The 13,427-nt window shown below is 37.9% G+C and overlaps 1 protein-coding gene across 7 annotated transcripts in view; it reads right to left on the bottom strand.

Annotated features, from left to right (window-relative positions):
• The window catches only part of LOC124406722, a 94,407-nt gene that overhangs the window by 13,011 nt on the left and 67,969 nt on the right, over window positions 1-13,427 (bottom strand). For 5 of the 7 annotated variants that reach the window (XM_046882270.1, XM_046882272.1, XM_046882267.1 and 2 more), the window contains one exon: window positions 10,375-10,672. The exons of 1 other annotated variant lie outside the window; for it this stretch is intronic. In XM_046882270.1, the coding sequence (XP_046738226.1) occupies window positions 10,375-10,672 (298 nt within the window). Of the gene's footprint in view, window positions 1-366; window positions 458-10,374; window positions 10,673-13,427 lie in introns of those variants that run through there. One more of the 7 variants, XM_046882273.1, reaches the window with a different exon arrangement.

The raw sequence follows: 13,427 nt of genomic DNA, 5'->3' as shown, positions 1-13,427 counted from the left end.
GTAAACTATATCTGTCAGGCGTTTGAGGTTATAAGTATCTTTAGGCCGACGACATCGGCATACGGTTACAAAAGTATACGTTATGCTCGAATTTTCGTGGACGTTTTAAAATTCAATAACATTTCGTTAATCCGAATAAAGACGTTGGAGTGTAGATTAAATACGAGATATTAGATTCTGTACGTAACGTTTCGTAGGGCGGCGCGTAAACAGGCATCGGTGTAGCAAATCTTAGAAGGCTTCTCATGATTGTAACTTATTTACTACGGTAGTTCAACCTTCATTTTTCCTTCAATTTTTATTTCAACCCGCGAATCCCTAATCTTGAACAGAAGTCGTTCGACAATAATTATAGTTGATGTTTACCGTCAACAGTGGGAAATAACGTTTCTTCATCTCGTTTCCTTCACTTTTCCATTGGTAATCTCTGTTTAGTAAACATTGCAGCGCCACCTGGTCCCTACTTTTTTTTCAGATCGCTGGGCGTTAGGGGAAAAGGGGGGCAACGACGCCGACTCGATACGACGCGTCGACGCTTCACGCAGGAACGACGTGAAGGTGGCTGCGCGCGGTTGTCATCCGACATTATTTCAAATCATTCAGTTTCATATTCGAAATCGCGTTCACTCGGTTTCGACGTTTGCCTCCAAATATCGAAGCCCACATATCTCAAACGCAAAAAAGCCTAACAACCCTATTCTATCCTCAATTCTAACCAAAAACACTCCGATACATTTTCCTTTGACGCAGAAATAAAGAAATGGCATTAATTCTACGATATCGCAACAGTAGGTCGTAGAATTTCGACTCTTAACTACAAAGCAAAATAGCATAGACAGTATCCGCTTGAAACAGATTTTACAACAGGGAAGCTGCATTTTTATTTCAAGATTTCGAAAAGTATTTCTTTTCCTGATTATTATGTAAATGTACCAAGGTGATTTTTACTGATCGCTAGACTCCGTAAACGATCGAAATCAAGATTTAGCTGGCAACTAAACAGTAAGAATATTGATTACATGATAAGATGACATTTGTTGTTCTAACAAGTGGGATATTTGTTAAACAAATCAGAACTTATTAGTAATAGGTCACGTAGCCAGGTAATGATTTCGTCGAGGCCATAGAATTGTGGGTGGTTTCCTGATCGGAGTTAATTAATTCTACTAACTAAAATAGAATTTAAAAATTGTTAGAAACAAGTGTCAAGGCTGATATAATTTTTTCTTCAAATATTGAAATGAGTATATCGTGTTACGTCTTCAAACCGAATGCCAGACATTTGCGATGGTTTCAAATTCCCACAGCGAAAAACTAAATCATGGTGGCCATGTTCGCGGAAACGAGCTACTTACAAATAAAATGCAGCATAGGAGAAGCATTTGAATGCGGCGATGTGTACATAATAATAACCCTAGTCGCCCTATGCCCTGTAGAGGGCAGGTTAATGCAGCTTATTCAAGTCTGAAAGCAATGAATTTGTTACAGGGTCAACTGTAACATGATTTTAATGGCACACCTATTTAGTGTTATATGCAAATAGCGTATAAAGACGTACAATATAACGTAGCAAAACTGTAGCTGGTAGCTAAATTTATGAATGAAAAATGTATGCGTTAAAAAAATTCAGTAATTAAACTTTCTTATTGCCCTTAAAAAATCTTGATGTGGTAGTTAGCTTCGTGTCCGTGCTATGACTTTTTTCGATAATTTGTAATCAACTTTGCAAAACATATGGTATTAAAATACTACTTTTAACGCGTAAATGAATTGTTTGATACTTTACGTTGTGCTTACGTGCTAATTCTGGATGCATATCGTTAGAGTTTCTATTATGCGTATGCATACGCGAGTCTCCACATGCCAGATTGCAAAATTGGAAACTACATCGCCAACAATCTGTGGTTATAACGGTTTTATAAATTCCGAGACATTACCTAAAGTTTTGTCTGTACGTAGAATATGTAGTTACAAGTCAGTAGCAGTAGATTGAGACAAGATATTTACGAATCGCACAAGATCATATCGCTGAAACTGGTTTGAATCTTGCAGTGTAACCTGCTAAATTTGACCGAAAATGAACTTTATGCACAGTGAGACAGTTGTAATTATTTCACTGAAGTTACTGTAACAAGTTTTAAATATATCTCATATTATCCTAATTTGGAAAAAGAAAGTCAAGAATTTGAAGAATTATTAAGGGATTCCTTTGACTTCATAATTTCCGGTATTCCCCAAAAATAAACATTAATCGTATATAGTTAAGAGCCATATGCAGGAGACTACATGCACTCACTTTGCACTTATTGTTAGAGGGGAATTGAATTATTTCAATTTGTATTTCAAAGTGTAGATCAATCGTGAGCATTGCTCTTATACACGCGTATATATGAATATCCGTAACATACACGGTATAACCGCAGTTAATTTCGAATGCAATACCATACGCACAGTAATACGATCGCGTCATACGAATATAATTACTCGCTATTTATTAAACACCCTCGTCAGCCAAATTCGCAGAAGTTTATATTTGCCCCACTGATTTGCATTGCTATATTCTTCCTGCTTTGCCAGTCGCGGCTGCCGTAAGCCTATACCTACAGTAAGAATGTATTTAGCACTGCATTCTAGCCATACATATAATGTACAATATATGCATAGGTGCCTATTCTAATATCGAACACACGTAGGTAAGTGTTAAGTAGATCGTAAGCAATCGAAATGATGAATTTGGATTCGAAGATTTAGAAATTATAGAAAACAACTTACCTACAGTAAGAATGTATTTAGCACTGCATTCTAGCCATACATATAATGTACAATATATGCATAGGTGCCTATTCTAATATTGAACACACGTAGGTAAGTGTTAAGTAGATCGTAAGCAATCGAAATGATGAATTTGGATTCGAAGATTTAGAAATTATAGAAAACAACAAATTCTATCGAAAATCAATTTCAATAAAATCTATACGTGCACCAAATATCATCGCGTCTAATATGTATGTATACTATTGTATACATAGATCCCGCGTTTATACTTCTATTCAGGTTAATGAAGTTTGGTCATTGTTTAATATATTCACAGGAATGGGCACTGAATATAATCCAACGTCTATCAAATTGCATTTCCCCACATGGTGGAAGGTTACAATTAGACGGTAAAACGTTCGAGGAGGCATTCGTTCTAGAATTGTTGAAGAAAAATTATTTTCCCAGTATTCAATGGCACCAGTAATGACTGAAGAAAAACGCGACCTAGGTTAAATAATTGTATAATTTTATCTACATTTTACATGCAACAAATACAATTTCTCAGTCGCTAAAGAAACCAAAATCATAGATTTTTTCAGATAAATTGGTTTATATTGCATATACTATAAGCATCACATGTGTAGCTTATTCTATAGGCTGACATTACCCCATATGTCGTTGAGATAATGTCACAGTATGTGATTAATCGTGCTTGCTCAGAACTTTATCAACGTTGAAGCGTTTCTTATTGCACTTTACCCTAGAATATAATAATTTTGGCTTGTAAGCAGTCGAATCTATGGATAAAATACTACACGGCAGATATTTTATTGCAAGTTTTGCTTTTTGAACTAATGTACTGTGCACAAAATTCTTACACGTATTATATTTTGATTTCAATTCTTTGAAGCTCGGAGTACCGAATTTGATATCCACTTTCTGATACGTACTGTATACAGTATACAATACCGTGTAATATGCAGAATTTAAGCATATTCTGATTTTCTGAACTCGGAACGAAGCCACAAAATACGACTGGTTCCAGTGACCCATATTTCGAAGAGAATCCCTAACCCAGACAATGGAGTGTTTTTGAGAAGAATCCGTAATTACAGTCAAACCTGTTTCACGTCGCTGAAGTGGTATTCACATCACGCTCTTCGCTGGCCGTATAATGATATACAAAATATTATATCGTGTACCATGGGCGTAAAGCGGACTTTTTTAAACCGAGTGTGAAGATTGCAGTGCGAGTCGAAGGCGACTGCGTTGGCGAGCCAAAGACGAATACTCCAATCACACGAGGTTAAAAAGCCCGTTTAATCCTTGGTGCACACCATATTTTTTGTAACGTTCGTATGGATTTTTGCGTTTTTTTCGGATATTAAGATCGTTTTCTGACACGCCAACCACGTACTTATTACATTGTTTGAAAGAATTTCGCTTATTAGAAAGAAATCGAGTGGATAGCGGTAGATATTTTTCAATCAGTTTTATTAGGAAAATAAAAAGAATTAAATTTCATCTCAATTATTGATATTTCTTTTCCACCCGGTCTAAAAACCGTCACTAGCTTTAGTCCCGCTTAATGGGTCAAAAGAATGCGAAAATCGTGAATCGGTTACAAAAAGGAAAAATAGGCGTCAAAAGACCACACTGCAAGCACATGTGGTTCAAGTTAAAAAATTTCAAGATGCTCTTAATTTTCAAAGAGCAAAAAGTACACGATATATACAAGAAGGATAATAAGAAATCCAGCCTCGTCCATCTTCTCCGTCGGCGTAAAAACCACGCAATACACAGTGTCGGTGGTGTATTGGGAAGGATTTTTTATTACCGTTCAGGCGAGACGAAATGTATTTACATTAGCTTCCGAAAAGTGTGCGTGCGTTGCACAGACTGGACTTTTACAGTTAAGAAAATGTAACAAAGTTTGGAGAGAAATACGGAAGCTCGATATCGATGATTATACATACATAGACTACAGCACCTAACGATGGTTGGCTGAACATTCGCGACGGTCTGCTAGCACATAATCATTAAAGGACAGACATGCACACCTACATGAAATCGACGCTGTACCCTAGGCGACTACGAGTTGCCTCTTACAAGGTCGTAATTAACGTTCTGTGACGGTCTAAAAATTATCTGCACGTTGCTTGTACGCGGCTCGAAGAGGCATTGCTATACTTATACGGGTAGAGGCAAGGCATAATCCTCAATCACACACGAAGCACGCAGGCTTCGAGAGGCGGTAGACGGACACCTAATATTTCTCCGTGGAAGTTACGTGCATTAATAAAAGCGTTTTCGGAGTACAATTTCGATTTTTTGGTAGACGGTTGAATGGCTTTGGTTGGTTGAAAAAAATGAAGTAAAAGGTAAAAAGAACTGCTCCGCTCCGTCAACACACGGCGTCCGTGCATGGGAGTAAGAACGGCACATCGAGAATAATCTATCCTGCTGCAGGCATCCGTTGAGAAGAACTTTCGAGTTGAATTATAGGTTCGGAGCATGCAGAGTGGAATTCCTGACGCGTTGACAGGTCTTATCGTTCAAGAGAGTAAGACAGGGAGGAGGAAAAAAATTATCTGTACAAGTCGTGACCGTTAGGATGTGTGCATGCGGTACATCGCGATGATAGACGAAGGCGAAGAAGCGGTGAGGTAAAATTTATGAAATTAACGATGTCGTTCGTGAAAAATTCACCAGACTTACAAACGGCTTTGGAGGTTTTCACAATCGTTCGTTGTATATGCTTGCTTTATGATTTTCGTTACGACCAGTTTTATCGATCAAACAAAAAATGCTTCTAATGATTCAATCGCATCATGGTGACTAGCGTTACTTTTGCCCCACCCTGTATGCAATGGGAGAAAATCTAAATTGGAGGAGCAACTATGGACACCAAGTCGAATAGAAAACCTCGATGGAACCACCTGTTTCCGTTCATATCTCGTGTTTCAGCTGTTCCTTGTACCCTCTTAATGGTCTTGGACTCGGCATTAAAATAACTCAAAACTCAAACACGTTGCAGGGTATCGTTGGAGACTCTGCAGGAGTAAATTATACGTAATACAAGCTTCGTGATAAATGAACAGCTAACCGAGCCGGCTACCTCGGGTTTTGTTAATTGAAAACGCACACTTGCAATCTACGTCGTGGACTCACATCGTTCCTCTGCTCACATTTCTCAATATTTTCGATACAGTAATTGACAAACTCGTTGACAAACGAACCGACTGTATAACGTTCGAACGGTTACCAATCTATCTAGTTTATTCGTGAAACAAGATTCATGAAAATAGATTTTCATTAGTTATTCTCGGTACGATACTTCGTTTAGAAAGGTGATTCATTATTTGTCACACAGATCAATTTCAATTTCAATGTTTTTCCTCGTCTACTTTATAGTATTCTAGGAAAGGTCATCAATGTAATAATGCTGTAACGTACTTGCAAAGCGATAAAAATTCACGCACTTTTCCTTCACTGCCGTGCGAAGCAGACGAAACAATATTCAAGGTGATGTTTTTCAAGGTGAGTAATCGTGTGCTTAATCTTGGTTTTCATGTGCCATGTGGTGGATGTAATTATCGCGCGTCTCCTTGAAGTAAGCCCTGCACGTCACGCATAGGCGTTCACTTTATCCAAGATATGTCTGAAACCATTTGTGTCAAGCCTTTTCAAGGGATCTCAAAAAAGTATAAATGACCTGTCAAATTTTACATTCTAATAAATTTAAAAAGTAAAATGTGTTCATATGTAAGATTGAACTTCGAATAACTGAAAGAATAACAGCTAGCAGGCCAACCGCAACTGTTCCTTATCTCTTCGTTTATTTGAAATGAGAGTGCAATAAAGAAGAATCACAAGTTGAGCAGCGATTCTAGGGTGACGTCATGAAACTTTCCCGCCGGTGATATTCTTCGGCAACTTTGTGTGATATGTACTGGATTTCTTTCGGGTGCGCCATGGGAAAACACAGAACGTGGCGATATTGCACTACGTATACGATTCTCGGAAAGATTATCGGCGTCGAGACTCAAAGATTGGTATACAGGTATATCTATAGGTGATGTCGTTTTATGACTGGACAACATGTGATACGGACAGTGGGTTAATAATTGTAAACAACCGCGGATTTGAAGGTACGTATTACACCTAAGAATTCCACTGCCGTATCTCCTCGTATTATGTACGATAAATCATGTCAGAGAAAACTGCATGCTTAAAAAAATGGTAGAGTACAGAGGTGTTTATAAAAGTAGCTTAAAACGTTGGGCTGTTCATCACTCAATTAATAGATTGATAGTCGAAACACGTAATACACTGTATACATAACACATGACGTGATATTTCTGCGAGAATGTATAACCTGCACTGTTGTAATGAGATCAGAAGATTTTTTTCACATGAAGTTACAATAACGAGCAACGAATGGATGAATTATCGCCGCAGAAAAATATATTTCTTAATATAGCTGCGTAATGGTTCGAACGTACAATAATCCGAAAGGAAATTGTCACCGATAGCAGCCTAAAGATACGTTTTATTGTTGTACAATACACACGCGCGTCAGAAGTAGGTGTACGTGCTCCTCTTCGAACTTTGCATTCACAATCCACATTGTTGGTATTACAAGAATGACACTTGTAGCCACATACTATCTACCAACATGTGACAAGTTACATAAGTTGACTAGATATATTTCTTTTTCTTCCTACACCGCGTTCGCATGCGTCGTGCTTTTGGCTCGTGTCTGTCGTTCTCGAAGAGGTGCTCTTCCAATTTTAGGGTGGATAAAAACAGTACGGAGGTATCCGTCTTGTACAAATATTTACCATTACCACGTATAAGCTGCCCGAAGCTCGTATTCTGGATAATCTCAAGTTTAAAAAAAATTTTACATCGGACATATTAACCCTCTGACAGTTTCACAATTTTCGAGAAATTTTTAGTTGACGATTAGTCTATACATTCGCCCATAATCAATCAATTCTCACCTCGTCTTACTACAAGTCTTATGATTTTTAATTCTGAATTCTATCGTCTACTGCTGTTTCTCAATTCTCACTAAGAACGAAACTTTGAATAGCGTATCGCAACGACTTGGCTGAATTAAACTGCCGTGCAAAAACTCGCTGATGGTGTAGGTCTGTATATAAGGTATGCAATTCTCGCCTCTTGTAAAACAGAGACCAGAGTCTTATGTTTCGAAGGACTTTAGTCTGGATAACTATGCAGATCTGAATACCGGAGCTCGTAAATATGTGTGTGTAAGGACTGTATAATCTTATGTGCGCGAACCGGAAACCACTGATCAGTGTCGTGTAATGACAGCTTATCTGATTTCAAGCTGAGAAAAAGAAATGTTTTGCAAACGTGCGTCAGACACTCGCGATACTTTGCTTCCCATCTCATATTGCAGGAATGTCACTTATGATATTGCGTCATTATCAAATTCAACCAAAATCGCTTACATTGGTGAATCAGTTCGTCGCCAATTGATTGCTATAGGCTGCACAGTGAATTCACAACAACTTGATTACGAGGTTTCTTTTGTCAACCACAACGAAACAGAATGAAAATGAAAGAAAAGCGATGAGTCAAAATTAATACGAGATACGTGTACGAGTACCTTGAGACGAATTACAGTTTTTCTATCGGGCAATCATTGATCTCTGTAATCAATCTGCATGTCAAATTAATCTACATGTGATTTGACTTGACAAAGTTTAGATTGATAGTTTGGTTTTTGACACGATACGTGCGTGTGTGAAAAATCAGTGATGATCCGTCTCGGCATTAAGGTGAAGCAGAGTGAAACAAGAAATGGAACGACAGACGATGTAATTATATATTTATTTCTTCTCTTCATGTCGATGCATGAAAAAGCTGTCGCGTCACTTAATTCATGCTAATTTTAAGCAAAGTCGCGTCGTTTACGGTTGAGATGATGCAATTCTTGTCTTACCTCTGCACGTACCTAGTATCATCAGGTATGCTTACACAGAGCATACCTACAAGTAAACCAACGTTTCGTTTAGGCCTAGAATGAAATTTATCAAGTTTCGAAGTACTGCAGGAAATGTCTTCACAGTCATTACAGTCTCATATAAATTGAAAAAAATTCAAAAGAAAAAATAGGGAAAACTATTCAAAGATCGATCACTTTTTTAGAACACGTACAAAAGATTTCTCAGCTATTTCAAAACGATATCGTAGTATCTGGTGACTTGGGGAAAGCATGCAGGAAATTGCATGGTCCAAATTCAACAACTTCTATACATCTGGACGAAACTCTTTAGGTATTTGTTTTATTAAGAATTTAAATGCTGAGTTGGCTTTATTTGACTTTACTTATTAGGATTCGTGGATACTTACGACTGAATTTACAATTGAAGTTATAGTTCTCAGACAAAATCTTGTCGAAAGAGATAGTTTGAAATTATTCTCTGATCATATTTTAGAAAGTTTTTACCTTATAATACCCTGGACGGTACGAGATAATACGATCAATAATTCACGTCAAACATTATAATTATGAAATAAATTTGAAAAAAGACACTTATTTATACAGTATTCGATGATCAGTTTTTTTCCATCTCTGAAAATTAATTTTCATAATTATACCCATCAAACTTTAATTTCTCATCATATTAACTGTTCGAAAGTAATTTGAAACAACCATAATTGTCAACCTGCCCGGTTTTTTCAAAAAATCATTCAAAAAGACACCTCAGATGTTGGAGCGAATGAATTTCCTGTATAATTTCGCTCTTCAGCTGCTGATATGATGCAACCTGAATAAATACTGATAGACTGGTCGTTACAACATGTCGTATCTTCTGCGTGCAACGATTACAGAGAAAACCGATCGCGGTATCCTGCAGACGTAATTCAACTCTCTTGGAATAAATCCGCGCGCATAATACCTGCAGTATACAATCCGGTCTTTATATAAGAAAAATATAAAATACAATTTTTATCTAAATTCTTATCGGAGAAAATCGAAATAACTGGATCGGGTTTTTCTTTTTCGTAAAAAAAAAAAACAATGGTGAATATTACATGCAATTAAATTTAACGGATTTATGATAAATTATGCACAAATGTATTTTAGCTTGTATGAAAATATATCGTTGCGATTTTCATGATCTGCTAGATTTGGTTCAATTTTTCAGTTTGTTGGATAAAAAACGGTACTTTTCTGTAATTTTACAACGAAGTTATCAAGTCAAGAATAGTAAAGAACAATGCTGACACGTTGAAAAAAAGTGTTTAAGCGAATCTGTAGAAAATAGTCTTCAAAAAAAAAAAAAAAAAAAAAAAAAAAAAAAAAAAAAAAAAAAAAAAAATACGATCCATCATCATGAAATCGGACCAATCTAATAGATGTGAAACAATTTTGAAGCGAATTGAAACGCAGCATCGATAAGCCTATCTAATTTTTCGTTCATAATTCGTGTATTATCCATTTTTGCACTTTCATTCACCACGATAAAGAAAACATACATTCTAAAATTGCATTCCGTTGCGTTGACGTTACTAATTCCAGCCATATGAAACAACATGCGAACAAATAAATTTATTGTTATAATTCGGCGGACTCACCTTGATGGACGTCAGCTCCGAGCGTAGCTGATGGAGCTGGTGCGCGGCGTTCGCTGCCTCCTGGAGGCTGGCCTCCAGAGTAGCCCGGTCCCTCTGGAGGGCCTCGACCTCTCTCTCGAGCTCCTGCATCTTCGCGGCCTTGTTTCCTCCCCCCGGGCCGCCCTTGGAGGCCCTCGAGACGGCAGCCGGCTTTCCCTCCAAGGAGGAGGCGCTCGAGGCCTGTCTCAGAGGGCCCTGGCCCTGGCCCTGGCCCCCGGGCCCGGCTCCAGGATGATTCGCCTGGTGCGTCTGCTGGCCTCTGCGGAACAGCGATTTGAACTTCATCATGGTCACTTTTACGATAGCCAAGAGTCAGTCAGCAGCAGCAACCGCGCGGGTTAATCGAGAGACTGCAGTCTTCGCTGGGACTTAATTCGCCCTCATTTTACATCCGCGTTCACGTTTCGTTACGTGTCGTGTCTTGAGTCGAACCGAGAGACTTTCAAGGGTCGAAAGTCTTTCCAGCTGCCATTGCCGGCACTTCGCCACTTCTCGATACGGACGTATGACCGAGGTTCGATCGAGGGTACGTTAGTTCTTCATTGCACCGAACACCGACCACCAACGAAAACGCAGCATTCTTTTTGAACAAACGTCGAACAGTTATTAACGCGAAAGTGTAACCGCACTTTTACTTTAAACTTCTCCTCGACTGGAGTTTCGATTATTCGTTCTCATTGTTTATTTGTATTTCACACTCTCCCAGCCATTTTGCACACCTGTGTCAACAATTCGATTTTACACCAAGCAATGGGCCGATGGGATCGACTTCGATGCATAAGAGAATAAGGAAGTAAGTTATGAATATTCTTCCCAAAAGTGACTTGAATATCGCTCAACTTTTGTCCCTACCTAACGCCTGGGTGATAAATCTTTTCCAATTACTGGGCAGGCACAAATGAAAAATTCGAATTATAGCAAAGCTTGTATCTTCTTTTCTATCTATATCACGCGATCGATGATTTTCAACATCTAACTGTACATTCCAGTGATAATAACTACTATAATCAAGAGCCATCGATGGATTTCATTGATGATATTATTCAAAGAATTTCGAGAAAGGTGTAATAACAATAAGAGAAATTAGAGGGGCGGGATATTATTTCAGGTCGATGAAAAACCTAAATCCGTCAGGAACTAACTGCAATGTGCATTAGCGAATAAGAAATTCGCTTGCATAACTTGATCTTGTACCGGCGGAAGTGCTTAGTTCCCACGCATCTGAACTTAACCAGCCGCCATGATATTAACGTGTTTATACTACGTTTAAAAATGTATCTAGGTATATCTACGACTAGATAATCGGTCAAACGTTAGTTTATACCTTTGTCGGGGTGCGTGGGCGGAACGAGAAACGCAAAACGTTATACATTATACGGTTATTATAAAAATGAGAACGATTCCTCGATGGCGCGTATAAAGATTGTCCGAAATCTCAGGCGACCATGCGGTTGTTTGTAGTTCTGAATCATTATCGAATGTGTGCGATAACGCCATGTATGCTTGAACTATGGTCGTAATTGAAAGTCACGAGTAGGCTGCACAATATGTGTACAAATTTTATTTCGGTGAAAACGCGTTCGATGAAAAATTTCATTTCCTAGATCAACGGAATAAATCAATAATTGAAATCGAAGTTCAGCCGGCCTTAGAAATTTAGTACGGTTTATCGATTATCTACAATTGGTCGTGTTTTTGGTTACATAGAAATCGTGAAATTCTCAGTTACATATCAGCAAAACGAATTCGGTTCGATAAGGTTTCAATGGTCAATGATTGGTCTTGACCTGCATATTTGGGAACTGACTAACGATTTAGATGGATTACGACACACGACAGCCAAAATGTTTTCCTGAAACATGGTAGTTTTTCAACTCCTAATATGTTATAGCCGCCATCAATTGTTAATAGCAAGTGAGGTAAAATGATTATCATTATCAGGTGATCTTGAACCTTCATTTATGTCTTTGATTTTTAGACGTTCGTCTATTATAGTTCGATTCGGCATTTCCTAACCTTTTCAAAATTCATTATGCCTACGAGTACTTACGTTGAAAATAAACGAGGCGGTTACTTATTCTCGATTAGGTATTATTGACCCGTTAAGGTATAGAAATTCCAAAAATCACGTAGAGTCGAGAGAGAAATAGAGCGAAGAAAAAAAGTAGAGTACGTGCAAGCACGCGAGGAAAATTATATAAAATTTGTCCATTGGCTATTATATTCGTTAAAAATAATAAGCAAGACTTCTGTATTCATGACTGTCGAATCTGTACATATTTCTGGCCGTTGAGAACTACAATTTTGATTTGTAAAGGAACAATTTTTTTTGTTCCATAGATAATTTCAAGATATAAAACACGATTTGAAATGCTATAAAGATAGTTCTTACGCGTCACTCGTTATGTGTATATGTATAATTACGGAGGTATATTATCACGGTCTATATCATATATATACCGTGCCTAAATTAACTTATTTAAACTTAGAAGGCATGGCGCGCGAAGACGCTGTAATTACGCCGATAATATCTGCCGTCAGTATTATGTCGAAATTTATATTATCCCGCCCTCTATCTCTTTATGTACCTACAGCTCGTGGGAAATTCCACAAAATAGTAGCCATAATCGGGAGTTGAAAAGCCCTTCGGCACATAGAGACGAAAGAAATGATGGAATTAGGAAGTGAACAACAATTCAAAAAGAGTGACCATTGCACGTATCGACAACCCGGGTTGCGTTCAACGTTTTGCAAACAATTACCAATAACTTTCACAAATAATTGCATAACGGCACATTTAACATCTGTGCTCGAAAACGTCAAAGGATTACAAGCTGTTTTAGGATGTGAGAAAATTGTCAAATCGTGGCTGAAAATTTTGTTGCACCCTATCCGCTGATTCGAAAAATGGCACCTTAAATTCATCGTAATAGAGATGATCGTTTAATCAATGCGTAAATACTCGAATAATTTAAAACCACCTGCACCGCGGTGGTTTCAAGAAAGAAACAAAA

Source organism: Diprion similis, chromosome 6, assembly GCF_021155765.1.
Source record: "Diprion similis isolate iyDipSimi1 chromosome 6, iyDipSimi1.1, whole genome shotgun sequence".
Taxonomy (NCBI): Eukaryota; Metazoa; Arthropoda; class Insecta; order Hymenoptera; family Diprionidae; genus Diprion; species Diprion similis.
This window is presented reverse-complemented; position numbering and strand designations above follow the sequence as displayed.